Source organism: Equus przewalskii, chromosome 6 (genome assembly GCF_037783145.1).
Source record: "Equus przewalskii isolate Varuska chromosome 6, EquPr2, whole genome shotgun sequence".
In the NCBI taxonomy this organism is placed as follows: Eukaryota; Metazoa; Chordata; class Mammalia; order Perissodactyla; family Equidae; genus Equus; species Equus przewalskii.
In genome coordinates, this window is record NC_091836.1 from 45,411,210 (window position 1) to 45,437,235 (window position 26,026).

General features: G+C 64.3%; 1 protein-coding gene across 6 annotated transcripts in view; it reads left to right on the top strand.

Moving 5' to 3' along the window:
- Nucleotides 1-26,026, top strand: part of ADGRL1 (adhesion G protein-coupled receptor L1) — a 38,332-nt gene that overhangs the window by 1,345 nt on the left and 10,961 nt on the right. For 2 of the 6 annotated variants that reach the window (XM_070625243.1, XM_070625247.1), the window contains exons 2-6: nucleotides 11,501-11,660; nucleotides 14,484-14,697; nucleotides 18,256-18,365; nucleotides 21,560-21,577; nucleotides 25,079-25,879. In XM_070625243.1, coding sequence (XP_070481344.1) covers nucleotides 11,591-11,660; nucleotides 14,484-14,697; nucleotides 18,256-18,365; nucleotides 21,560-21,577; nucleotides 25,079-25,879 — 1,213 coding nt within the window. In that variant the 5' untranslated portion in view covers nucleotides 11,501-11,590. Of the gene's footprint in view, nucleotides 1-11,500; nucleotides 11,661-14,483; nucleotides 14,698-18,255; nucleotides 18,366-21,559; nucleotides 21,578-23,822; nucleotides 23,908-24,480; nucleotides 24,670-25,078; nucleotides 25,880-26,026 lie in introns of those variants that run through there. The other 4 variants (XM_070625244.1, XM_070625245.1, XM_070625246.1 and 1 more) reach the window with 4 other exon arrangements.

The window sequence follows — 26,026 nt, forward strand, 5'->3', positions numbered from 1 at the left end:
AACATGTGGTGCGCCGGGGGGAGCAGGGGGAGGGGTTCAAAATGGCTGCCAAGATGGCTGGTCGCCTCTCCGCCTCTCTCCTCTTCTGTTTCTCCTTATTCCCTCTGCTCGCCTTGTTCCTTTAGCTGCTGCGGAGTCACCTCGGCCAGGGGCTTGGACGGAGCGGGGACGGGTGTGGGCAGCTCTGAGGGTGCGTGTGCGCTCTGGCCTGTTGACCGCGATGCTGTTTGCGGGGAGGCCCTGCTGTCCGCGCGCCTCCGGCGCCCCAGGGGCCGGCGTGAGCTCGTAACACGACCCAGCCCCTTCCCCCGCGACAGCCTGGGGGCTCCCTGCCCTCCACCTGCTCTCCTAGGCCTGCTGCCCTGCACTGGTCACTGGGGTGTCGGGGGGCCCCACAGAGGGTCCCCATCTCTCATCCTCTCCATCTGCCCGCGGCCAGGGGCGGAGGACTCGGCGTGGGCCTAGGTCAGGCTCCGGCTGTCGGGGCAGGTGACTCCTCCTTCTTCCCCACTCCCCTCCCACTAATGCCGAATTTATTACTTAAAAGTAGGATGAAAACAGGGAGAATAAGAGAAGGAATACAACCTTCATTATCATATCGAGAAAATTATCCGTGATTTTCCTAACTAGTAATTTGCCTGCCATGCCGTTCAGAAGTGACTTGCCCATTAATTACAGAGATGAAAAATCATCTGAAAGCGGAAAAGGGAACTAATTCCATCTCTGGCGGGAGGCAGCGGCACCCGTGCGCCGAGCCCCAGACGTGCGCGCGCCCCTTGCGCGCCGGCGCTCCCGCTGGCGGGGCAGCTGCCTCCGCTCCCCGACCCCCAGCAGGCTGGGCGCCCCCGCTCCGAGGCCCGCCAGACCCCCCTCCATGGGCGCCGTCCCGGGCCCCGCTCGTGGGGAGCTGGCGAAAGCACGTCCCCGTCCCCCTGCGGATGCCAGCCCTCGGGCGCAGAGGGCGCGCCGTCGGGGGCGCGGAGCGGAGCCGGTGCACCTGGCCGCAGGGCCTGCGGGGAGGAGGTGGCAGGCGGCTTGTTATTCCCGGCCCGCCCTGGGGAGCCCCTTCTCCAGGGGCGCGGGGGGCGGGGCCAGCAGGCGCCCCGGCAGCTCCGGAGTCTGCGCCCAGTGGGCTGGCTTCCTGGCCGGCGGCTCCCCCTGCGTCCGGCGTCTGCGTCCGCGTCCTCGCTGCCGGCCCAGGCTGGCGGGAGAGCGGCCCAGCTCCCAGGAGGCTGTGCTGCCTGGCCTCAGCGTAGGTCCCCTCTTGGGGACCAGGAGGACCCATTCCCACCGTCGCCACCCGCTGGCCGCTGGGAGCCGGAGCCCGGGTCTCTGCCCCCTCCCGCCTCTCCAGCCAGACGTGTGGCCAAGGACGGAGAGCTCTGGTTTCCATGTGGGCTCCTCTCGAGGATCTGATTTCCAGCCGCCAGACGCTTCCCCCCTCCAGGCTCCTCCGTGGGGAGGAGGGGAGCGCTCCCGAGGTGGGGTTCCCTGCCTGGACCTGGGACCCGCCTCAGTGACCCTGGAGGCACCGGGGCCAGCCAGCCTTCTTCCTGGGGTGGGAGGAGGTGCTAAACTGAGGATGGGATGGGGGTCCCCGCCCCCGGACTCGAGTCCTTGCTCAGCTTAGAGGTCTGTGCGCACCTGCGTATACCCATTCTGTGTGTGGTTTGCACAGTGACCCGGCCCGGCCTGCGTGTGGCCCCGCGTCTCACCGGTTGTCGCTGTGTGCTGGTGTCCCTGAGTTCTGTGGAGGGGCCGGCGTGCGTGTGTCCATGTGGCTCCACATGGGTGCGGGCGTGCCTGGGTGCATTCTCGGAGCAGGCTGTGACGCCCAGCCAGTGTCTTCTCCGCTAGACGCCTTGCGGCTGGGGACGGCACCCGGCCTGTCCTCAGGAAGGTCAGTCCAGCCACGCGCGGGTGCTTTCAGTCACGGGCTCACCTCACAGGAAGTAGGGAGGTGGCTTGTGCCTCCCTGTCCAAGGCAGCCAGGGTCCCCGCTTGGGGGCAGCCCCTGCGTCCTAGCCCTGCTGCAGCGCCCAGCACGGGGCCTCCCAGGCCAGCCCTGCAGTCTTCCCTGCTGCGTCTTCCTCCTCGCCCCCCCCCCCCCCCGAACCTTTGCCGCTCCTCCAACACGCTGAGCACGATTCTACCCCAGGGCCTTTGCACTGGCTGATCCTTCTCCCTGAGACCCTCAGCCACATGTCTGCAAGGCTTTTGCTCCTTCACCCGCTTCAAGTGTTCCCTCCCCGGTGACCTCTACCGCGTGCAGCTGCCCGCGTCCCGACTTGCCGTCAGGATGGACTTTCACACGCTCTGGGATTTCCTGACATGTCATGTCTGTGTGTTAATCAGCCAGCTCTGCGGCAGGACCCAGGCGCTCAGGGAGCACGATACTCGGTCTGTTTTTGGGTGCCTGGGGCCTGGCCCCAGTAGGTGCTGGAGAAGTCCTGCCTCAGTGAACGAGAGGGGCCTCTCAAAGGACCGGAGATGCCAGTGCCTCCCTGGCTGTGCACAGCGAGGGCTCCTCACAGCCCGGGTGCCCTGGGGGATGGAGGGCTGCCCTGGGCCAGGGTTGGGGGGAGCCCCAGGGTCAAGGCCGGAGCAGCCCCTCCTCCCAAGGGCACTGAGCCAGTCTCGCTCTCAGGGGCGTGGGACCCTGGCAGGGGGAGCTGGCTGAGCAGAGCGCCCACCTCGCCTTCCCCCAACTCCAAAATTTGGGGAAGATAAAAATCTCAAGAAATTGCTGTGGAGACTGGAAATAGCACTGCCGCGCCCCCAAAGCTGGGAATAGCGGGCCCTCCCTTGGAGACTGAAACACCCAGCGAGTCAGGCCTGGGCGCCGGGAGCCACGTGGGGCCATCGGGCTGGAGCCCAGGCCGCGACACTGGGGGACCGTCCTGCGCACTGTGGGCCCACCCTCAGCAGCACTGCTCTCCGTCCCCCAGAGGCCACAGCGCCCCAGCTCCCCGTGTGACACCTGGAACCGTCTACAGATGTCGCCGATGGCAGGGGTGGGGGTGAGCTCACCGCCCCCATTGAGACCCTCTGATCTGGCCCCGCCCTCCTCCGCCTTTGCCTCCCTGCCCACTGAGGGGGGCAGGACCACTGAGCTCACTGGCTCTGCAAACACAGGTGGTGGCCAGTGCTGGCCAACTGCCGCACTGGAGCGCCCCCAGGTGTCCCTGGTGGTGGTGTTGGGGTACCACAGGTGCACTCCCATCAGCAGACGGGCGGCCCCATCTGGGCACGCCTGTGCGCTAAGGACATGGTGAGTCCGGTGCCATGTGTCCTGTCCCTTCTGTGTTCTCACCTCCTCCCACTTCCTCGTGCTCCCCCCATGCCCCACCCATCATGCCAGATTTCTCACTGGGCCACAAGAGTGCAGGTCCGGGCCAGTCCCAGGGCCTTTGCACGGCTGTGCACTCTGCCTGGCATGTTCTTCTCCTTCTTGGGCACCTACATGGCTCCTCCCTCGCTGGTGCAGGGCCTTGCTGAGGAGTCCGGCCTCACCAGATCACTCCCCCACATGCACACGTGCAAGTGCACACGCACCCACTTGGTCCCTTTCCTCCACGTGCTCGGTGCTGCTCGTATCTGGCTGCCCGCGGCTGTCTCTCCAGCACGCGGAGCGGCACCCGGCGCACAGTAGGTGCTCTAGGAAGGCTGCGTGGAATCGCTGAGCGCCGTCTCTAAGGCCCTCAGCCACATGGAGGCCCCGTCCAGCCTGGGGAGGAGCAGGCGGCCGGGCTTCAACCCAGCAGCCTGGGCTCAGGCCGCTGGCCCGGGGCCTCTTTCCTACCGCGCCCACCCGCCCCTCACTGCCCGGCTGGAGGCCCGGGCCCGGGCTCCCGTGACTGGTCCCAGCTCCGCTCTGCTGCAGCCCGAGCGCTCATGGCCCAGGGCCGCACCACAGGCCACCGGCATCAACCCGCCCGGTGGGCAGCACCCAGAGAGCCACCGAGGAGGCAGGGCGGGCTTCCTGGAGGAGGCGGGGAGGGGATCAGGTGGAGGGGCCGCCTTGGGGTCAGAAGGAAGGCCGTGGCCCGAGGGAAGAGGACAGAGGCTGCGGGCTGGTCTCGGCACCCAAGGGCTGCTTGTGAGCTGGCGCTGCTGCTGTCCCAGGGGTGGGCAGGCCTGTGGGCGTCAGGACAGGGACGGGTGGGGACACTCAGCACGAGCGCCCCAGTTGCGCCGCTGCAGGGAGGGGACAGTCGAGGCCCGAGGGAGGGGAGCCCCGGCTGTCGAGGGGAGGGCTCCAGTGGGGCCTTGAGACCTGAGAGGGAGCGGAGGGCAGAGGGCAGTGGCGAGGCAGAGACTGCAGGGTGCTGGCTTTGGCCGCTGGGTGGACAGGGAGAAAAGGGGGGGGGGGTGCGCCCGCCATGCTCTATGCGGGGCCCCGTGCCTCCTCCCGCACTCGAGGAGAAGGCCAAGTCCTGTCCTTGCCCTCAGGCCCTGCTCGTCTGCCCTGTACACCTGCCCTCGCTTCTTCGCACTCCCCCTCGCTCACTGGCTGCAGCCGCACTCCAGCACATTCCTGCCTCGGGGCCTTTGTACATGCTGTTTCTGCAGCCTGGGATACCCTTTCTCTGGCGCCTAGATGGTCGCCTCCTCGAGACTTCTGCAGAAATGTTAGCTTCTGGGCCAGGGGCTCCCCACCCACCCTGTCCACACCTGCATGCCCTCCCCTCTGCCACGTTCTCCCCTTCAGGCCTATTTTCCTCCAGAGCACTGGGACCAGCTGGGAACTGGGTAACTATCCGCTGAGTGGACAGCCTATTCCCTGTATCTGTTTCGTTTTCGTTCCTTAAATGAAGTTACAAGTACCCGCTCCTTGTCCAGAGCCAGGCTGGCCCACAGTGGAACTTTCCCTGCGGGTCCCCAGTGGCAGGAAAGGCAGCGGCTCAGCAGCAGAGCCCAGGGCTAGTGCAGGGAGCCAGCAGAGGCCTGCGGCGCGAGGGCGGCTGTGGGAGACACCAGTGCAGGCCTGGCGGCAGAGCCTTGGGGGGAGCAGGGGGCGGGAGCCCTGGCGTGTGCACACACATGCATGTGTGTGTATGAGTGTGTATATGGCGGGGGAGTGCACCTTGGAAGGCCGGAGCAGACAAGCTGAGGAGAAGGTGGCAGGAGGCCTGGGCTGAGATGCCATGTTAGGGCACTGGAGGTGGTAGGGAGCCACGGACGGTTGTAGGCAGGGAGGGACACGAGTGGGTGTTACATTTTGCAAAGATCGCTGTAGCCACTGGGTGGCCAGGGACGGGGCAGGAGCAGCAGCTGGATGGGGAAGACCGGAGGGGGGAGGCATTGGGGAAAGGGGACGCTGTGAAGGGCCCTGCAGAGTGACCCTTAAAACTCATGCGACAGACAGACCCCCATGCGAGGCCACCATCTGGTGGGAGAGAGATCGTGAGCAAAGAAGTCGACCGCATGGCCGGTGTACTCGCCACGAGGGCTGCGGACGTGGTGGGCAGTGGGCTTCCCCAAGCAGGGAGGGCACAGCCTGTGTCAAGGCCCTGGGGTGGGGCCGGTGCGGGCTTTTCCTCCAGGAGGGCGGGAGCTGCATGAGTGAGAGGGAGCCAGAGGAGGTGGGGCTGGGAGAGGTGGGAGCCACAGGGGTCTCAGCAGAGCAGGGACCTGACCTGACCCTGGTGCTCACGGCGCCCTCTGGCTGCTGCGGGGGGAACAGACTGGGCAGAGCCGGGGCCAGGGAGGAGGTGACGGAGGAGGTGACAGAGCAGGTCCAAGGGGGGTGATGGCTGCCCAGTGGAGAGGCGGGCAGACTCTGCGGGGGCACAGGAGCTGCAGGCTTGGCTGTGGGGTGAGCAGCGGAGAGCGCCTGGAGGGGTGGGGCTGAAGGTCATGGCAGGTCCTGCCCTCCCTGACCCCATAGGCCCCTTTCCAGAGGGGGGTCATGTGCCGGGCACCCTGGGTGCTGGCTCCATCTCTCCAAGGTAGATCTGATAGTCCCCCAGGAAAGATGGGGAAGTGGGCTCAGAGAGGCCAAGAGCCCAGCCTGAGGCCACACAGCAGATTCAGAGCCAGGAGCCAAGTTCTTGTACTTACCGAGGGCTTGCCACTTCCCAACTCTGCCATGCCTGAGGGCTTCCCAGAGGCAGCAGGCCTGTGTGGCTGGGCCCTTAGGCTGCTAGGGTGAGAGCAAAAAGCAGGAGTCTTGTTTGGGGTGGGGTGTGATGGGTCCAGAGTGCCTTGTGGGTGCCCCCCAGGCACTCCAGGCTCCTGCTCACTCCAGCTGGAGGGTTGCCGTAGCAACCGCGCCCCAGGGCAGGCTGGAAGCGCCCCTCTCCTCCAGCTGCCCTCTGCTCCTGTCACCCTGCCTGCCCTGTCCCGGGCAGCTGAGGGCAGAGCTGGGTTGGGACCCACTGCACCCGCCTCGACTGGAGACTGGGGCTCGGGTGCAAACACAGAGGCGGCCGGGCCGGCGGGGGACAGCCCACAGCCGGGCTTCCGACACGCCGCAGTCCAGTCCCCATCTCGGCATGAGGGCGGCAGCCCTGTTTCCCGGGGCTGTGATGGGGTCCCCCATGTCCACTGAGGCTCGAGGCGGGGACAGACACATGTGTGGGCTCACCCGGCCTGGTGGGGGCAGAAGCCCGGGCAAGTCCAGCGCTCAGGATGCTCTGACGTGCAGATGCGACAGGGCCCTGGGTCCCCCCAGCTCCCGTGTCCAGCTGGGGGGCCAGCCTGCCTGGGTTCAAGGCCCCCTTCCCAGCGAGGTGCCCTGGGCCCTCACTTTGCTCATCTGCAAAATGTGGGCCCGTGCCCCCTCACTGAGTCCTCCTGAGGCTTAAATGAGATCCGTGTGTGCAGGGCCCAGGACAGGTGTGGAGGTGGTGGCTGTTGGCCCGGCCTTGCAGGCAGACCCCAGCAGCACCCCAACCCTGGAGTTTGTGCAAGGTCCCTGAGGGTGTGTGGCTCAGGGCCCTGCCCCCAGCTCTGCCTCCCACCCCGTGTCCTCACGCCATGTGTGTTTGCTGGCACAGAGCCTCCCAGGCTGGCAGCTTTAAGCACAGGGGGCCGGGGCCAGGGCAAGGGCCAGGCATGGGGCCCCCGGGCTCTGAGGGGGACGCCTGGCCTCGCCCGGCTCCTGGTAGCTGCTGGCCGTCCTCGGCGCTCCTTGGCCTATAGACGCCTCAGCCCCATCTCTGCCTTCATCTCCATGGGGGGCTCTCCCTCTGCGCGGGTCTGTGTGTAAATATCCCCTTTTTATAAGGCCACCATCGCATTGGATGAGAGGCCACCGTAATGACCTCGTTTCAACTCAGATCTCTCTTTTAAAGACTCTCTCTGAATAAGGTCCCAGTCTGGGGTCCTGGGGGCAGGACTCCAGCATAGCTTTTTGGAGAGACGCAATTCAGTCCATAACGCTCCCCTCCCAAGGCCTCAGGCGTGGTCAGGCCTGGGGCTCCCAATGGCTCCCACCGACCATGCCTTGCCTGTCCACCTAGGGGGACATCAGGTGGCAGGCGAAATGCTCCCTGGTCAGCGGGCACGCGGTCAGACAGGGAGGGCACCGAGCCACAGCGCCCGGCTCTTGAGCTGGGCCAGTTCGGGGGCACCTGGAGCCTCCTGGGGGAGCTGACCCCGGGCGGGGCTTCAGTCCTTTCGGCGCCCCGAGGCCGTGGTACCCGTGCGCTCAGGCTGGCCTGCCCAGCCTGCCCACCTGCCTTCAGGAAGTACCGTGTGTGGAGCCACCCCTCCTCCTGGTGCATCCACGCGTGTCAGGTCTCGGAGCAGAGACGGGACGGTGGGGACAGGGGACACTGCAGTCACTACCTGCCAGGCGTGGCCCCGAGTGTCTCACACGTGTGAATCCATCTCGTTGCACACCTCCCTCGTGAGGCGTCTCCATCTTACAGAGATGAACTGGGGATGCAGCAGTTGCGCGATGGCAGGCCGGAGGCGGGGAGGCTGGGATGCAGGCGCCAACTGCGGGGGTCTGCGGTACAGGGTGTCGGAGCCCACCAGCGTCTCTGAGGGGGGCACTTCTGGGCTGAGATCTAAGGGACACGGAGGTGGGGACACAGGCCAAGGCCGAGTGGTGGGAGCCGGGTGGTGGGAGCAGGGGAGGGGCGGGAGTCGGGTGTGCACAGCTCGTGGACCGTGAGCGGGAGCGTCGCGGGGGTGCAGCAGGGTGCAGCATGTCGACGCTGTCCTTAAAAGGACGCGTCTGTGGGGACAACCTCAGTGTCCGTTAGCAGGGGACAGATACACAAAATAAGACACATGCACACAGTGGGACACAGTTCAGCCACCAACCAGAAGGAGGCCCTGACACAGGTGGCACCGCGGGTGGACCTTGGAAACCTGACGCTCGATGCAAGCCGCCATCACAAAAGGCCACGTGGCGTGTAACACCATTGACCCAAAATGTGCGGGGTAGGCACGTCCAGAGACAGACGCAGACGAGCAGGGCCCCTGCGTGGTGGGGGCAGGGTTTCTGTTTGGGGTGATAAAAAGTTTGGAAATAGATGGTGGTGGTGGCACAGAATTGGGAACATAGTTAATGCCACTGAATTGTACACTTAAAAATGGTTAAAGTGATAAATGTTACAGACAGTGTACCACGACCTTGTTAAAGGTCCCTCTGGCTGCCGAGGGGGCTATGCTGCAGGGGTGGGGGGCCTGCAGAGCTTTGGGAAGAGGTCAGGGCCGTCTGAGGGGACAGCAGTGCCCGGCTGGAGGGGTAGCTGTGGAGGATGGGCGGGTGGGTGGACGTGGGCGTGCTCGGGGGGGTCCAGAGCCAGGGCTCCCTCCCACCTGGGGTGGGGGTGAGGGAAGGAGCCAGGAGTTTGACTGCAGAGCTTGGCCTGAGGACCTGGAGGCCGCTGCAGCCGGGGTTGATATGGGGGCTGGTTTTGGATGGGTTGGCTGAAGGGGCCATGGAGACCCCGCTGGAGGTGGAGACAGTGAGGAGAGGGGCCGGGCTGGGGCTCAAAGGTGGCAGTTGTTGTGGCGTGGACGGTGTCCCAAGTCCCAGGGCTGGCTGGGCCCCCCAGAGGGGCTGTGGGTGGGGAGAGGCCCGGGACTCCCCCAGCAGCCGTGTGTGCAGACTGCTGTCCTCGGCCACCTGTCCTGTGAGTGCAAGGAGCTGGGGGACGGCTGCGAGGGACGGGCTCATGGTCACGCGGCCCGGAGCAGCCGAGGTGGGCTCCAGACTCTGTCTGTCGGCTGCCCAGGGCCCGGCCTCCAGCCGCCTCTCCAGCAGGGAGCAGCCGCCCACCAGTTGAGCTCCCTCAGGGAGAGCCGGGGAGGGGTCCCTGAGCTGGAGAAGCTGGGTGACAGCCGCCTGTGCTCCGGCCGCCTGTGCTCAGCCGTGGCAGAGGCATGGGGCCCTGTGCGAGTCCTCCCCCGTTTCCCGAGGCCTGGGGCTGTCTTGCCCTGAGCCTCGCGCTGACCTTTGTTTCTCAGAGGCTGTGCCCATCACGCCCTCCAGTGCTCGGGGTCCGGTGGGACGGCTGACAGCCGACCTGCTGACACGAGCAGGTCACCTCAGGTGCGGGTGAAAGCTGCGAGTTGTAAGGATGATGGGTGAGGGCTGTGGCAGTGTAGCGGTCGCTCTGCGGGGTGACCTCGGGGTGGAACCCTGAGTGGCGAGGGGCCGCGGCAGCCGTGCAGACATCCTGGGAGAGCGGTCCAGGCAGAGGGAGCGGCCCAGGCAAAGGCTCGGGCTGGAAGGAGCGCGAGTGTCCTGGGATCGGGCAGGGGCAGACTGGAGAGCAGGGTGGCTCCAGGGCGCACGCAGCCTCTTGGCCCCAGTGAGGAACCAGAGACCCGAGTGGAGAGCCGAGGGAAGCTCAGTGCTCAGCGCTTCACCGTTAAACAATCCTTTAGCCCTGGTCGAGGGCAGATGCAGAGCCACGAGGCCGGGAGGGGCAGCAGGATGGCTGGTCCTGGGGGTGGCACGGGGGCCAGGAGTGGCAGTGGGGGGTGTCAGATACTTTTAGAGCTGCTGATGGAGCTTATGAAGGGGAGGGGAGAGGAGGGGCAAAGAATCAAGTTGGATTCCTAGTTTTGGCATCTGAGATTCATTCAACAAATATCCATTGCTCTGTGCCAGGCCTGTTCTAGAAGCTGGGGACAGGGCTGTGCATGAAACAGTCCAGCGATCCTTGCCTTGGGCAGGGGCCATTCCATACAGGCCAGAGTCACATTTGAGCGAAGGCCTGAAGGAGGCGAGGGAGTGACCACATGGAGAGCTGGTGGGCAGAAGATGTGTGCAGAGGAAGTGACATGTGCAAAGGCCCTGGGGCAGAACCTGCTGTGGTCGAGGGAGAACAGGAGGCAGGAGTGGCCAGAGCGGAGGTGTCAGGGAGCTAACTGGGCCTGGAGGGTCATTGCAAAGCCTTTGGTTTGGGGGAAAAAAAGAGTGTTGAAAGATTCTAGACTGGAAATAAGAGATTTGGGAAGTACTGGCCAGTTGACGGTGTTGAGACTGCAGGACAGGCTAGGGTGACAGCGGGAGAGGACTGAATCAGGATTTGAACACTGAAGGGCAGCTGCCCCCCCGGAACGTGTGTTTCTAGAGAGTTCCTGGCCAGGCCGGTGCCGCTGGGGCGGGCACACTTGGAGGCCCGGGTGCAGATGAAGTGCAGATCTGGGCTCACGGCCTTCCGGGGAGACCAGGTGGTGAGCGGCGAGGAGGAGTGGCTGTGGGCCAGGAAGAACTGGGTCAGAACCGAGCTCTGTGTCTGTGCAGACCGCGCTGTGCACGGGTGGGCAGGACGGCGGGCGAGCACAGACAGCGAGGCCCTGCGCCCCCTCCCGGCCCCGGACGCTGCCCGGCTCCCACCTGCCCGCCTGTCTCCAGCTTACCCCGAGGGTCTCCCGGAGGGGACAGAGGGGATTCAGTTGTCCTGCTCCTGATCTGTGGCACCACCCAGCTGGCTTCTCGGTAGCTGCCAGGGCCGGGGGACGGGCAGCAGGGCTGGGCCTGGGCTCCTGCCTGGGAGGCCGGGGCTGCGAGTCGGGGCCAGGGTGCCTGGGTGCCCACCCCGGACGCTAGGCCTCAGCCGCCTCCTGGCTATCAGGAGGAAGCTGGCTGGGGCCAGGAGGCAGGCGGGCAGGATCCGGATTTCGGGACGGCGAAGGGGCTTCCAGAGGACCCTTTCCTCACGCAGGAGGGTCTGAGACCACCTGGGTGCAGGTGGCCTTCGCAGCCGTCACATCCTGTGAGCTGCCCCTGCCACCCAGCGGGGCTGTCAGACCACACGAGGGGCTTCCAGGAGGTGGCCTTTGGTCCCAGGTACCCAGACGAGTGGGCCTGTCACTGGCTCGGGTGGGGGCAGGGTGAGCCCAAGGCCCTGGAGGGGTCGGCCTCCCGGCCAGGGGAGCAGCTTCGTCAGATGCGCTGGCTCGAGGGAAGAGCTGGATGGCCACCGGCCCCCGGGCTGCGGACGGTCAGGAGGGGACCCGCCCACCCGCGCTCTTCCTGGGCCCACTGGGCCCAGCCCTGCCCGCTCACTCTCCCTATCCTCCTCAGGCTGGTGGGCCAGGCCGTGGTACTCACCTGGTGGTGCGGGGTGAAGCCCCCTGCACAGGCCACTGAGAGCCCGGATACCTGAACTCCGCCATGGCCCGCCTGGCCGCCGCGCTCTGGAGCCTCTGTGTCACCGCCGTCCTGGTCACCTCGGCCACCCAAGGTAGGTGCTGCTGTGGCCCCCAACTTGGGAGGGCCGTACAGTGTGGAAACGCCTCCCGGCCCTCAGTACGGGACCACAGCCCCCAGCCCAGCCAGACCTCGGCGGAGCCCGGCCAGGGGGACTCGGAGATGGCGGCCCCAGCCCCACCCCAGGCGCTGTGGCCTCCAGGGACAGGATGGCGCCCCTGTGAGCCGCCGCTCTTCTGTCTCGAGAGCGTGTGTCTGTGATCACATCTCGGAGCCTCGCGCTGGGAAGAGGCTTAATTAAGGCATGCCTGCTGATGCTTATTTAAAAACAACTAATTACCCGCTCGGCCCTCTGCCGGCCCGGGATCCTGCGCACGCCACAATTAGTGCCCAGAGCATGCCCGCCCACCCTAGCCTGCTGCTCCCCTAAGGGGCCCGTGGCTGGGTGGGCGGGTGGGGTGGGGGCAGAGGGGGAAGAAAGAGGGAGCCACCGGCCTTGGCCCTCGCCCTGGGGCGTCCCCCGCCCCTCCCAGCCGTCTGGAGGGCACCTGCCCCCTCATACAGCCCCGCCCTCTGGAAAGCTGCCAGGGTGGAGGGAGCCTTGTTGAGCTGTGCCCCAGGGCCCTGGCGCTGCTCCGGCCGGCTGGTGCCCATGCTCCCCAGCATCCACGTGCTCTGCCTAGCCAGGTCCTGCCCCACAGCCCCAGCTGGGCCAGGAGGGCTATGCTTCCACCCCAGACCCATTTGAGCCAGCCCACCACCCCCAGCCTCCCTCCCAGGCCCGGGAAGGGCTAAAATTAGCCGTGGAAGCAGATGGTGCTAGAGGAACACATGTGAAACTTTCCCCCAAGCGGGACTCCACTCACCCAACGAAACCCTGGGGACCTCACTGCTGTCCCTCCGGGCCCCCAGCCGCCCCGCAGGGGCCAGGTCTCGGGGAAGGGCCTGTTTGGCTCTGCGGGTGGCATGTGCTGGTAACTCCTCTCCATCTGCGAGTGCCAGTCCCCACGGTGGCAGTCCGGGCCACACTGCGCGTCCCCCTGCCCCCTGGCACCCTGCACAGCCTAGCTGGGATGTGTCTGAGAGGGTGGCCGCCCAGCAGGCGTGCAGCTGGGACTGGCAGCCTGAATCCCAGTGACAGCAGTGACCCCTCTGTCATCTCACTGCGCCGCGTGCCCACACTCTCCCTCTGCACCCTCACGACGGTTCCCTGAGGTGGGGCTGTCAGCTCCTGGGGATGGAATTGGGTACAGGGATGAGGCTAACAGCTGGGGCGTGGCCAAGCTGAGATTTAAGCCCTTGCCATCTGGCCCTCAGTCCCCGCATGGCACCGGATGGGAACTGACATGTGACGAGGCGACCCCACCCGGAGCTGGGCCTGCCCAGGGCCTGTTCTTTCATTGTCACGTGGCACTGGGAGGTTTCCCAGGTGACAGCCAAGAGGCTTCTCCTTGTGGCGCCCTCACCGTGTGTGGCACCATGCTCACCGCTTCCTTCAGGAACCTTCTCTAGGGCATGGAATCCTTGCCCTGGGCTGTGGGTGCCCATTTTACAGATGGGGAAACTGAGGCCTGGGGAGGCTGCAGCAGTGGCTCCAGTGGGCATCAGAACCTCAAGTGGGCATGTGGACCCAAGGGCTTGTGGCTTTACTCCCGAGACTCTGACTCGGCAGCCTGGGGCCCCAGAATCTGCATTCTGCACCAGCTGCCCCGTGGTGCTGCCGATCCTCGGGCTGCCCCGTGAGAAGCCCTGTCTCAGAGACATGCCTGGTCTCTCAGCTGGGAAGCGGCACAGCCAGGCTCTGTGGTTTCTTCTGGAACACGGGTTCACCCCCTCCAGTGCCACCTCTGCTCCTTGTGTGGGGTGGTGTGATGTAGGGAAGTGCCCAGCGCCACTGTCACTTCTGACACCAATTGCGAGTTCAGGGTCCCCAGACCCCCTCCGATGTGATGGCTTGCCAGAAGGATTCACGGAATTGAGAAACACCGTTGTGCTCCCGGTTCCACTTTATTCCAGCTGAACAGATGCGGGTGAAATCAGCCCAGGAGCAGCATCCCGGAAGGTTCCTTGCACGGAGCTTCTGGCTGTCTCCTCCCAGTGGCGTTGTGGGCAGCGCTGACTCTCCCAGCAAGGATGGGTGACAGCACGCCTGTCGTACTGCCACCTCGGGGGGGCTCCCCTGAGCCTCGGTGTCCTGAGTCTTCGCTGTGGCTCGACCACGCAGACACAGCTGACCTCGGCCTTCAGCCTTCCAGAGGCCACCTGCTACTGTGTGACCCAGAGCTGCCACTGCTTGTGGCCTGGGGCTTCAACAGCAGAAACGTCCTGGAGGCTGGAGCCTGTGGCAGGGCTGGCTCCTCCCGAGGCCGCGAGGGGTCTCCAGCCTCCCTCCTTGGCTTGGAGCTGGCCGACCTCTCTCTGCTTCCACGCCCTCTGCCCTCTGTGCATGTCTGTGTCCAAAGATCCTCTTTTTATAAGGACACCATTCACATTGGGTGGGGGCCGTCCGAACGGGCTCATTTTAACTCACTCACCTCTGTGAGGACCCTCTCTCCAAATCTGGTCACACTCTCAGGTGCGGGGGGTTAGGACTTCAGCATGCCTTTGGGGAGAGGGGGACACAATTCAGCCCGTAACAGTTGGTACAACTGTCTGGCGTGGCCCCCACATAGACAAAGACACTTTTATTGGGCAGGACACACCCAGGAGCCAAGGGCACAGCCAGGCTCCCTCTGGCCAGGTGAGTGGCCTCACCACACAGGTGGGCACAGTGAGAAGCCCGTTTCACAGATGAGTAAACTGAGATCCGAGTAGCCCACGTCTGGCCTGGCCATAACGCCCGCCCTCCCTCCCGCAGGCCTGAGCCGGGCTGGGCTCCCGTTCGGGCTGATGCGCCGGGAGCTGGCGTGCGAAGGCTACCCCATCGAGCTGCGCTGCCCAGGCAGTGACGTCATCATGGTGGAGAACGCCAACTACGGGCGCACCGATGACAAGATCTGCGACGCTGACCCCTTCCAGATGGAGAACGTGCAGTGCTACCTGCCCGACGCCTTCAAGATCATGTCTCAGAGGTGAGGGCGGCCCGGGCTCCTGATACCTGCCTGGGATCCCCACCTGGGATGGTGCACCATGCCTCAGTCCTCCCGTGTGCATCCCACATGGGCCCAGAGCACCAGCTGGGTGCCGCCCCCGCCAACAGCACACAAGACCCCGCTCGCCTCCCCGCCAGCCCATAACTCCCCACGAGCCTCACACCGCCAGCCCGTAGCCCCGCAACGAGCCCCACACTGCCAGCCCGTACCCCCCCACACAGACCAGCCTGCACGCTTGCCCCAAGCCCCACACTGCCAGAAGCTCACTCCAAGATTTTTGGGCACATGGGGGCCTGCCCGCAGGTCAGTGGTGGGCTAGGTGAGGGCGTGGTGGGGTCTGCTCATGGGGCAGTGGTGGGCTAGGTGAGGGCGTGGTGGGGCTGATGGTGAGCCCAGAGTCTCAGGCTTCCCTGAGGAGGGGACCTGTGAGCACAGATGATGGAAGTGCATGTGAGCACTTGAGTGTGCAAGGCTGTCTGTGTGTCTGTAAGTGTGTGCGAGTGCAAGACTGTGCCGGGCAGAGGCCCTGTGTGTGAGATGGGTTAGCCTCTAGCCCCTCTAGCCAGCCCATTTAGAGCTGCTTGGCGCTTCCTTCAGGTTGTACCCAGGCTGACCACAGCCACCACTCCACGTGCAGGACCCCAGCCCGCTCTCCCTGCCCCTAGTGCGTGCTCCAGTCTCTCCCCTGCACAGTCACCAGAGGGCGCTCGTGAGCACCGGAGCCAGAGCCCCGGCCCTCCTCTGCTCAGACCTCACTGGGAGCAAAAGCCCAAGTCTTCCTCAGACTCACGAACCCTCACACGCTGTGCTGCCTGCACCTCCTGGCCCTCATCTCCTCCTTGCTCCCCATCGCCCAGTCCTCTCCTGCTACCCGTGCTGCTCATACACATCAGGCATCTTCTTGCTCAGGGCCTCCTCTGGGCCTTTGCACTGGCTGTTCCCCCTGCCTGGGATGCTGTTTCCTGACACTGGCATGGCCTGCCCGAACACCCTCTCTAAGATCCCAGAACCCCGCTTCCCAGCACCTTCTCTGTTTTCTCTCTCTCTCCTGGCCCCAACTTCCATCCCCAGTTCCGTGGGCTGTTTTCCTCTTGATCATCTTGATTCTATGTCTTTCATCCCTGGCCGTCAGCCCCACGGGGAGGGAGCTTTGTCTGTCACTGGCACGTCCATAGCCAGATACACGGTAGCTGCTCCCCGCGTTTTGCCAAATGCCTGAGAGGGCAGGGCTCCCTCAAGGACCCAGTGTGGGTCAGGCAGACAAAGGCCGGCCCGGCACGGGCTCTGCAGCTCCGGGAATGCCGGCAGAGGACTCCAGAACCTGTCACTGGGCCAGGTCACTGGAGAGCTTGGGGAGGGGACGGGAGAGGTCAGGTGGCTTAGCTGGGTGGCTCAAAGGTCCATCCCCCTACAGCAGCGCTGCCCCTCTTCCCCTGCCTGTCTCCCAACACGCTGCTTGGGCCGCGCCGCCACCCTGGGAACCCTTCCCCTCCAGATCTCCCTGCTGCTTGCTCCAGCACCGGGTGTGGGGCTGGGGTGTCCTCCACGGCCTCCCCAGCCCCCAGCACAGTGCCTGGCCCAATTGCCGTCCTCACGGCTCTCGGTTCTAGAACAGGACACGGGCCGAGAGCACCGCTGCTCCACTGCCTTAAACCGTGGAGGCTCTTTGTATTAGCGTTCAGCTCCCTGCTCGACAGGCACCCCAGAATAGAAACAGTGACCTAAACAAGATGGGGGTCAAGAAGGCCTTCGGCACGCCTGCCTTCTATCCTGGGCCTCCTGGCACCCAGGCCACATCCCGGCCACTCACTCGCACCTCCCCGCCGGGGCTGGGTCCTGCCTTCCGCTGCCGGGCCAGCTGGGCCACGGGGTCTCCAGCAGGAAGGCCAGCGGTCTTCTTGTGTTCCTGACACTGAGGGGAAACTCACCGTTTCAAAGGGAACATCCAGTGGCATGGAGGACATTCACAGTGCTGTACAACCATCATCTCTACCCACTTCTGGAACCTTTTTGTCACCCCAAAAGGAAACTGTCCCCGTTAGCAGTCACTGGCCAGTCCTCCCTCCCCCTGGCAACCACTAGTCTACTTTCTGTCTGTGATTTACCTATTCCAGACATTTCACATGAATAGAATCGCGGGATACCTGGCTCATTGTGCCTGGTCCTTTCACTGAACGTGCTGTTTTCATGGTTCGTCCACAGTCTGGTGTGAATCAGGGCACCCTTCCTTTTCATGGCTGAGTAGTATTCCACTGTAGGGATGGTCCATGTTGTGTTCATGGGTGCATCTGTCAGTGGGCATTTGGGTGTTTCCACCCCTTGGTGATTGTGTGAGTGATGCTGCTGTGAATGTGCGTGTACAAACAGTTGATTGAACATCTGCTTTCAGTTCTTTTGGGAATATACCTGGGGATGGAATTGCTTGGTTACAGGTACCTCTCTGCTTAAGCTCCTGAGGCCAGTGTTGTATTTTTAAAGGGGATTGGTGCGTATGAGCGGATCCTCGTCAGTTAAGGGCGGGATTGAAGAGAAGATGCAGGAGCCCCCTCTGCCTCATACCTGTTGGGAAGCCCACCTCAGTGGCTTCCTGCAGGCCCGTAGATCACTGTCCTGCCCGGCTGACACCTCACCCACTCCAGGGAACGGAGAGCCTGATAGTGGGGACGGACGGCAGACGAGAAACATCTTGTCTTTTTTTTAAAGATTGGCACCTGAGTGGACAACTGTTGCCAGTCTTTTTTTTTCCTGCTTTCTCTCCCCAAATCCCCCCAGTACATAGTTGTATGTTCTAGTTGTGGGTCCTTCTGGTTGTGGCACGTGGGACGCTGCCTCAGTGAGGCCTGACGAGTGGTGCCATGTCTGCACCCAGGATCCAAACCAGCAAAACCCTGGGCTGCCGAAGCAGAGCGTGTTAGCTTAACCCCTCGGCCGCGGCGCTGGCTCCAGCAGAAACACCTTGTTGTCGAGTAGGCCTCCTTTCCACGTTAGCTGGATTCTTGAGTCGAGACTGGCTGCACAGAGGTGGCGACCCTGCCCCTGTCCCAGCTGCAGATCCTCGCAGCAGTGCTGTCCAGAGGCACCTGTCTGGTTCAGGGTCTGAGGTGGATGCGAGCAGACACTGAGAGTGTTTCATTAATGGCGCGTTTGCAAAGACAGCGCTGCATGTGTGTGGTCTCACATGCCCTGTTCTTCTGGGAACAGAGGAGCTTTATGGTCAATTCAGGAAGAACACCGAGGCTGTAGTGACACCAGTGACACTCAGATGGGATGACAGGGGTGAAGGGTGGCTAGGGAAGCAGTCGAGGGGGCGCCACCTCCGGCCCAGCCCTGAGTGTGGTGCCGTGCGGGGGCTGAGGGTGGAAGAACCCTGCCTGGTGGGAAAGAGCGCTCACAGGAAGGAGAGAGCACCGCCCAGGAAAGGCCCCTGGCCTTGGTCTCCAGGGCTCCTTCCCAATTCCGGGTGTCCATCCCTCTCCTGACCCTGCAGCGCCCCCAGTTCTAGGCCTGTTTCCTCAGCTGCCCATCTCTCCTCCGCAGGTGTAACAACCGCACCCAGTGCGTGGTGGTCGCCGGCTCCGACGCCTTTCCCGACCCCTGTCCGGGGACCTACAAGTACCTGGAGGTGCAGTACGACTGTGTCCCCTACAGTGAGTCATCTTGTTTCTCGTGCGCACTCGGGCCCTTCCCCTCCCAGAAGCCAGAGAGGAGGAAACACGACCCGCCACACACGCACACACACACGCGCGTGCATGCACGTGGCCAGGCCTGCCCCCTCCCTCACTCACCTCTTCCCCTGGACCCCCTGGTCCACCCTCACCGACTGTCCCCATCCACAGGGAGCGTGTTGCCCTGGCCTGCCCACCCCACGTCTTCACATGCCCCTGGCTCTGCACACACTTGAAGGCCGCCCCCTCGTCCTCTGCTCGGCCCACTTCCGTCTCCTCACCCCCCTCCCCCACCTCTAGTCCCTCCGCCTCCCTCCTCTCCTCCCATCCATTCTGTCCCGCCCCTTCCATGCCCACCCTTCCCTCGCACTCACCCTCTGTTCTCCCTGAACGGCTTCTGTCCTTGTCCCCTCAGCCCTCACATGCCCCACTCGTGTCCCTTTAAGTCCTGGAAGCTGGACCCTATGCCTGTGGGGAGGCACCGCCCTCGCAGCTGGTGCACTGGCGTGAGGGCGAAGGCAGGGCACCCCGCAGAGTCCTCTCCTGGTGGTCTCCCGTGGCCATGAGAGCACTGAGGAGGGATCTGGGGAGCCAGAGCCCAGGGGAGCAGACACGGACAGGGGGTCTCCTCCTTAGCCCCCGCCCCAGACATGCCCCCTCTCCCGCCCTGTCACTGCCCCTCTGCCCCGACATGACATGACGGAGCAGCCTGGAGGGCGGCAGAGGGCAGAGGGCAGTGGGGAGGGGGCCGTGCTGGGGGCTGCGCGGCGGGCAGGGCAGGTGACTCTCCTCCCTCCCCCCACCCAGCCGCCCCCACTTGATTTCTCCTCGCAGGTGACACCTCCGCGGGGAGAAGGACCGCCATGCGCCTCCGTAACCCTCTTCCTTTACCCCTCACCCTTTCCTTTCAGCGCCGAGGCTGCGGCTGCCGGGGGACGCCCGTCCGGTCCACAGAGCCCCCCACAGCACTGGGCGCGAGGGGCGGGTGTGGTGGGGCAGGCTGGGCTTGGCCAGCCCGGCCCTTCGACCTCCTGGCTCTGAAACTTGAGCAAATGACTTGATTTCTCTGGGCGGCTGCAGGAGGAGCGGGAGCCCCGGAGCTCCTGGTGCTCCCACTGAGCCCGGCCGTGGCAGTGCTGGCTGTTACCCCTAGGCAGAGGCCTCGTCCTCACCCAGCGCCCAGACCCGAGCCTGGTTCAGGATGTGCTCAGCAACGCCAGGTCCCCTTCCAGCTGGCCGGGCCTGTGTCACAGAGAGAACATGAGTGAAGCTCCTCTGGGCCCCGAGCCACAGGTGCAAGGGAAACAGTGCCCACTTCTGCCAGCCATGTGGCCTCCGCCGTGTTGCTTCACTCCACTGAGCCTCAGTTTCCCCATCTGTAGACAGGGAGCTGGAAAGATTGCTGTCAAAATGCCTAGCACGGCTCCTGGTCCCTAGTAAGCGCTGGGCTGGGTAGTCATTGCTTTTGTTGTGACTGCTTGTCGTGGTTCTTACCAGTTATTGTTATTGCTGTTGGTAGTCAAAAGTCAAACTAACACCAGGTGATGAACTGAACCCAGTTCCTCCTGAGGCAGGCGAGCTAAAGGGCAGGAAAACCCCCCTGGTCCAAGTGCAGTCCGAAGCAAGTGGACGCCGCGCAGGTAAAGGAGCAGGAGAAAGAGGCCCTGGGGAGGGCAGGGCCCAGAGACCTCCTGGAGTTGGCCGCCGAGTGTGGGCAGGGGCCTGACTGGCCAGACCGAGGGCTCTGGGGATGGAGGGCAGGACAGCTCGGGGTGGGAGCCCCTGCGCCCTGAGGAGGCAGTGCTCACGCTCACACGCTGGATGTGTCTGGGGCTCAGCGGGTGTGTGCCCCGACTGGCAGCGTGGGGGGCTGGCTGGCTCCTCGTCCCAGGAGGGAGCTGGAGTTAGCAGGGTGACGGAAGCTAGGCCAGAGAACCGGGAGCCGGGCACCCGTCCCCCACGTTCGTTCGCTGAGCACGTCCGTGTGCCAGGCCCTGGGTGCGGCGCTGGAAAGGGAGCCCGAGGCTGCCCCGCCGAACTCTGCTTGCCCCTCCAGAGGGGGCAGGAGGGCCAGGCTGGTCAGGTTCCTGAGGGGCCAGGGACGCCGAGCCTGGAGGGGAGCGGCCTGGGCAGCCATCCTGCCTTGGGCTTCAGAGGCTGGGGTGACCCCAGTGCTGGTGCGGGTGGGCACAGGGGTGTGTGGGAGGGGGCAGTGGGTGTGTGGGATTCCTCCTACACACGCACACCGGACAGGCCCAACTAACGCTGGATTTGCCTTGCAGCTGAGCAGTCTAACTGCCCCCTTCCTCCCCCAGGTGCCGCCCACCCACTGGGCAGCTGGCGGGAGCTCCCAGCTCCTGGGCCCCCAGGGGAGGGCTGGGCAGAGAAACTGAGCCTTGGGCTGGCCCCAGGGGAGCGTGGGAGCGTGGGAGCGTGTCTGTGGCCCCACCTGCTGTCCTGCCCCATCTGTGACGTCCCCCCACCCCAGCCTCTTCCCTCTCGGCCTGTCTCCCTCACCTGGCTCTCTGAGGCCCGGGGCTCTGCCTGTCTGCCTCTTGTCATTCTGTGTCCGACTCTGCCGCCCTCTCTCTGTTGGCTTTTTCTGGGTCGTGAGGGCTTGGGGGAGCCCAGCTGGAGCCGGGCAGGCGAGGCCAGGCAGAAGGGGAAGGAATTCAGTGTGTTCTCGCAGCTGGGGGCGCCCAGGTCCCCGGAGGCACTGAACCCTCCCCTGGGCCCTGGTTCTAGCAGGAGGGCAGCAGGCAGGGCGGCAGGAGATCTGAGCGGCTCATCGGCCCTCCCTCCCTGGTGCCCCCTAACCAGAGCCTGCCTCCCAGCTGGGGCTCCCCCCGCCCCCGCTGCAGAGGGCGTCCCCTCCCATCTGAGGGCCCTGTCAGCCTGCCTGCCTGTACGCCCCCCACCCCGTGTCTCTCTCGGTCTCTGTCCTCCCACGTGTGTCCCCCTCCCTGTGTCTCCTGATATCCTCCCCAGAGGAAGGGACTTGGGGGCGGGGGCTGAGCTGATGCTACCTTCAGGGTTGGGGAACCAGGAGTGAGGAAAGAAAGGAAAAGGGGGCGTGTTGCCAGAAAAGAAACGAAAGCAATTTAATCTCTTTTTTTCTCTTTTTTCTTGCACATTTTTTTTCAATTTGTTTTCTCTCTCTCTTCCGATGCTTAAAGTAGAAGTGGAGCAGAAAGGTAAACGCACCTGTTACCAATGCTAACCCCTAACTCACACTTTGTTCCACCTGTGCCATACTTATGTGACCCGCCCTCCCCTCGGCCCCTTCTTCTCCCCAACCCCCAACTTGGTCCCGTCGCTCTCCCCCACCCCGGGTGTCCCCGCGGCGGGGCCAGCCCTGGCGCGGCCACGGGCGCCTCCCCCTGCACACCTGAGGAAGCTCCTCTGTGAGCGCGGGCAGGACCTTCTCTTTCTCGCTCTCTCTGTCTCTGTCTCTCCCTGTCCCTCCTTCCTAGTCCCTGGCCCTTGCGGGGGACCGGGCCTTCTCTCATACTTCTTTTGCCTCCTTCAGGAGAAGTGTGTAAGCCTCCAGGCGGGTGGGGAGGGAGGGGCCCCTGCCTGGCTCCGGGCTGAGCCGTCTCTCTCCTCTCTTCTTCCTGCCCCAACTTTCCTAACATGTGTCTGGCTTGGGGAGGCGGGATGGAGGGGACACCTTTGTTTTCCTTTTGGGGAGCAGATTCCTCCTCTCTCTCGGGCTCCTGGTGGCTTAAGTTCCTTCTGGTTTGGCGTTTCCAAGGCCCAGAGCTGTTTTGGAGCACGGAGCACCAGTTTTCCTCACCCCCAACCCCCATTCTCGACCAGCTGGGGCCCAGCCCCGGGGAGGGGTGGAAGCTGTCCCCAGCCCTGGGAGGGCAGCCTGCCAAGCCGGGCCGGGGGCGGGCGGCGGGCCTCAGGGGGGAGCGCCGGGCGGGGGAGTGTGGGCTCTGGTTCGGAAACACTTGCGAAGCTGCAGTCAGGGTTCCTTCTGGGCTGTTCTGGTTAGAGGACCAGGGAGAGGGGCGGGGGAGGCACAGGCCGGGTCTGGGGACTTCCACGAGCACCGTAATTTCTTGCAGGTGTACCCTTCAGCTGGTGGGGGGGGAGTGCTGCAGTCGAAGGGCGTGGGGGGCGGGATGTTGGGGATGGTTGCTTCCTCCCCTGACTTCCTCCCCTGAAAGTTTCAGGAAATGCACAGCCCTGAGGCTGGTAGCAGTGGGGGAGGGCTGGGTAAGACATCCTTTCAGAATCGCTTTTGCCTTGAAATTACGGTGGTCTGTGGAGCATCCCCTTCGAGGGAGGTGGGGCGGGGTCCCTCCGAGCTGCTCCCCTCCCCCGTCCCCCATCTCAGAGAGGCCTGGGCAGCCAGCCCCCAGCCCTGCCCCTCACCGCATCCTGCCACTCTCTCCCTCTCTCCTGGAGACTCTCCCACCCAGCACCAGACACTCTTCTTGCAGGCCCGGTGGTGGTGGTTTGGATACAGCAGCCCTGGATCTTTTCTCTTCAAGGGCGGGGGAGGGGGGGGGAGGTGTTGGGAGCTTGGTGCTGGGGTGGGGTCCTTGCTGGCAAAGGCCCCAGGCAGACCCTTCCTCATCTTCTCCCCCTAACCCCGGGGGAACCTCTAACCACATTTTCCTCCTCCACACCCATCTGACCAGGTCAGGCTCTGAGACTTCCCACCGTCCCCCTCACCCACTCAAATACATCTGCTCAGGCCCCACAGAGCTGGCAGGGGGGCCCGGCTTGGGGAGAGGGGAGACCTGGGCACAGAGGAAAAGGGCAGAGGCCAGATGTGCTGGACAGAGGGTGCACCGACCCCTCAAGGCACTGGGGACTGGGAGATGGTCGAGCCCAGGGTCAAAGCCAGGATCCCTGTGGTTCCTGCCCATCTCTGGGCCCCAGGCTCCCCTCCACTTCCTAAAGCATGGCCTGTTCCTAGCTGCTTTGTGCCTGGGGACCCTTGGGCCAAGCTGTCCCTGATGCTGTAAAGGGAGGGCTGGATATCCCCCCACCTAAGCCTGCTGAAGAGTGAGGCTGGATGTGGGGGAGTGGAGAGTGGCTCCTGTCCAAGCCGCTCTTGCCACTGGGGCCGCCCCCTAAGCTGGCGGCAGGTCCCAGCCCTCCCTGTCCCCCTTGGGGTTGGCTGCTTTGGTGAGAGGCCAAGCAGGAGCAGAGAATTCACTGCAAACCTTCATCCTGGCCTGTCTGTGGGTCCTGCTAGCAGGGAGGTGAAAGGGAGGCCCCAACCATCCTGGATGGAGGGGTGCCTGGCCGTCACCACTCTGGGAGGAGGAGGGGAGCCTGGCCACACTGACTATGAGAGTCCAGACCCCCACTGGGTCAGTAAGGGGAGGCCAGGAGTAGGTGGCGCTGGGGCGTGACGGGGCAGGGTGGGCAGGCCAGCAGCGGCCAAGGAGATGCAGTTGAGGTTTTCCTCCTTTTCAGGGAATGGGGGGGTGGGGCGGGGCCCCCCACCTTTCTGACATCAGCGCTGCCTTGGTCCCTCCTCCCGAGCCGGGGATGGTCGCAGGTAAATCGGGGTCCGGGCCAGGGGAGGGGGGGGGCCTGTCTGGGGTGGGCTGGGTCTTTATCCTAGCACCTGGTTCCCTCCCTTGCCCCCTGAGCTGGACCTGGGACTGTCCCCCGAGGGACCCTCGGTCGGGCCTGGGCCTTGGAGTGAATTCTCTGCTCACCCCTCTCTCCTCCGCCAGCACTAACCCTTTCTTCCCAGGTGGTCTCCAGCGTGCCTCCCTTGGAGCCAGGACCTCGCCGAGCCCCCCCACACCTTGTCTCTCTTCCCTCCACGCAGCTCTCCTTACCCCTCCCTACTCTCCTGGGGAGCCCCCTCCCTCCCCATGTCCCCACCCCCCACTGCACCCTGTGCACCAGTGTCAGTGTCTGCTGCTGAACAGACCCCATGAGAGACCCTGCCGGCTGGGGGCAGGGTTGGGCGCCCTCTGGGAGGGGCTCAACTTTTCCGTAAAGCTTTCCTTGGCTACTGATTGCGTGGGTGCCAGGTGTGGGGGGCCACAGGCTGCATCAGAAACCTTGGGTGCCTCCCCCCCACCCTGGAATAGGAGAGTGCTCCTGACACCCTCAGTGGGTTCGGAAATGTCATTCTACCTTGCAATTTTTGCAGGAGGAAGAAAGTGGAGTTAAAAATAAAAAATCTGTCCTGGTGTGGTTGGTGAAGGATGGGACCCTCGACCCTAGCTCTTCCATTATGGGGTGGAGACGATGGCGAAGGGGCAGGGCGCTGAGTCCCTGGAACCTCAAAGCGCCAGCAGCTGCAGTGAGGAGATCTTCCAGCCCCTACAGAACTATCTGGGAGGGTTCTTGCCAAACCCCTTATCCCCAGCCTGTGGGGTCTCTAGCAGCCAGAGAAGGAAAGAGGGGTACCACCTTCCCCCACTAACCCTGTTCTTAATGGCCTCCAGGGTTGACATCTCCAGGGAGAGGGGCAGCTGGGCGGGGCGGGGGTCCCAGCCCAGAAACCCCCTTCCCATCACCAGCCCTACCAAGCAACCGTGACTGCAGCAGCAGGAGGGGACAGCCTGGCTCCCCCCGGCCACGTGACCAACTTATCTCTCTCCTCCCTCTCTCTCTCTCCTCCCTCTCTCTCTCTCCTCCCTCTCTCTCTCTCCTCCCTCGCCCCTGCTTGTCCTTCCCCCACATCCTCCCCACCCACCCGCCTGGCCCAGTCTTCGTGTGCCCAGGGACCCTGCAGAAGGTGCTGGAGCCCACCTCGACGCACGAGTCAGAGCACCAGTCCGGCGCGTGGTGCAAGGACCCGTTGCAGGCGGGTGACCGCATCTACGTCATGCCCTGGATCCCCTACCGCACCGACACGCTCACCGAGTACGCCTCGTGGGAAGACTACGTGGCTGCGCGCCACACCACCACCTACCGCCTGCCCAACCGCGTGGATGGCACGGGCTTCGTGGTCTACGACGGTGCCGTCTTCTACAACAAGGAGCGCACGCGCAACATCGTCAAGTACGATCTGCGCACGCGCATCAAGAGCGGGGAGACGGTCATCAACACGGCCAACTACCACGACACGTCGCCCTACCGCTGGGGGGGCAAGACCGACATCGACCTGGCTGTGGACGAGAACGGGCTGTGGGTCATCTACGCCACTGAGGGCAACAATGGGCGGCTGGTGGTGAGCCAGCTCAACCCCTACACGCTGCGCTTCGAGGGCACGTGGGAGACGGGCTACGACAAGCGCTCGGCGTCCAACGCCTTCATGGTGTGTGGGGTCCTCTACGTACTGCGCTCCGTGTACGTGGACGACGACAGTGAGGCGGCCGGCAACCGCGTGGACTACGCCTTCAACACCAATGCCAACCGCGAGGAGCCCGTCAGCCTGGCCTTCCCCAACCCCTACCAGTTCGTGTCCTCCGTGGACTACAACCCCCGCGACAACCAGCTCTACGTCTGGAACAATTACTTCGTGGTGCGCTACAGCCTGGAGTTCGGGCCGCCCGACCCCAGTGCTGGTGAGCACCACGCCCCTCCTCCTTGGGCCCAGGACGGGCGTGCTGCGTGAGCAGTTAGGGATCTGGAGGTCAGGGTCGCACAGCCATGACAGGTGGCTCTAGGACCCTCACGGTTGTGGCCTCGTAGGATCCTCCCAGTCTGTGAGA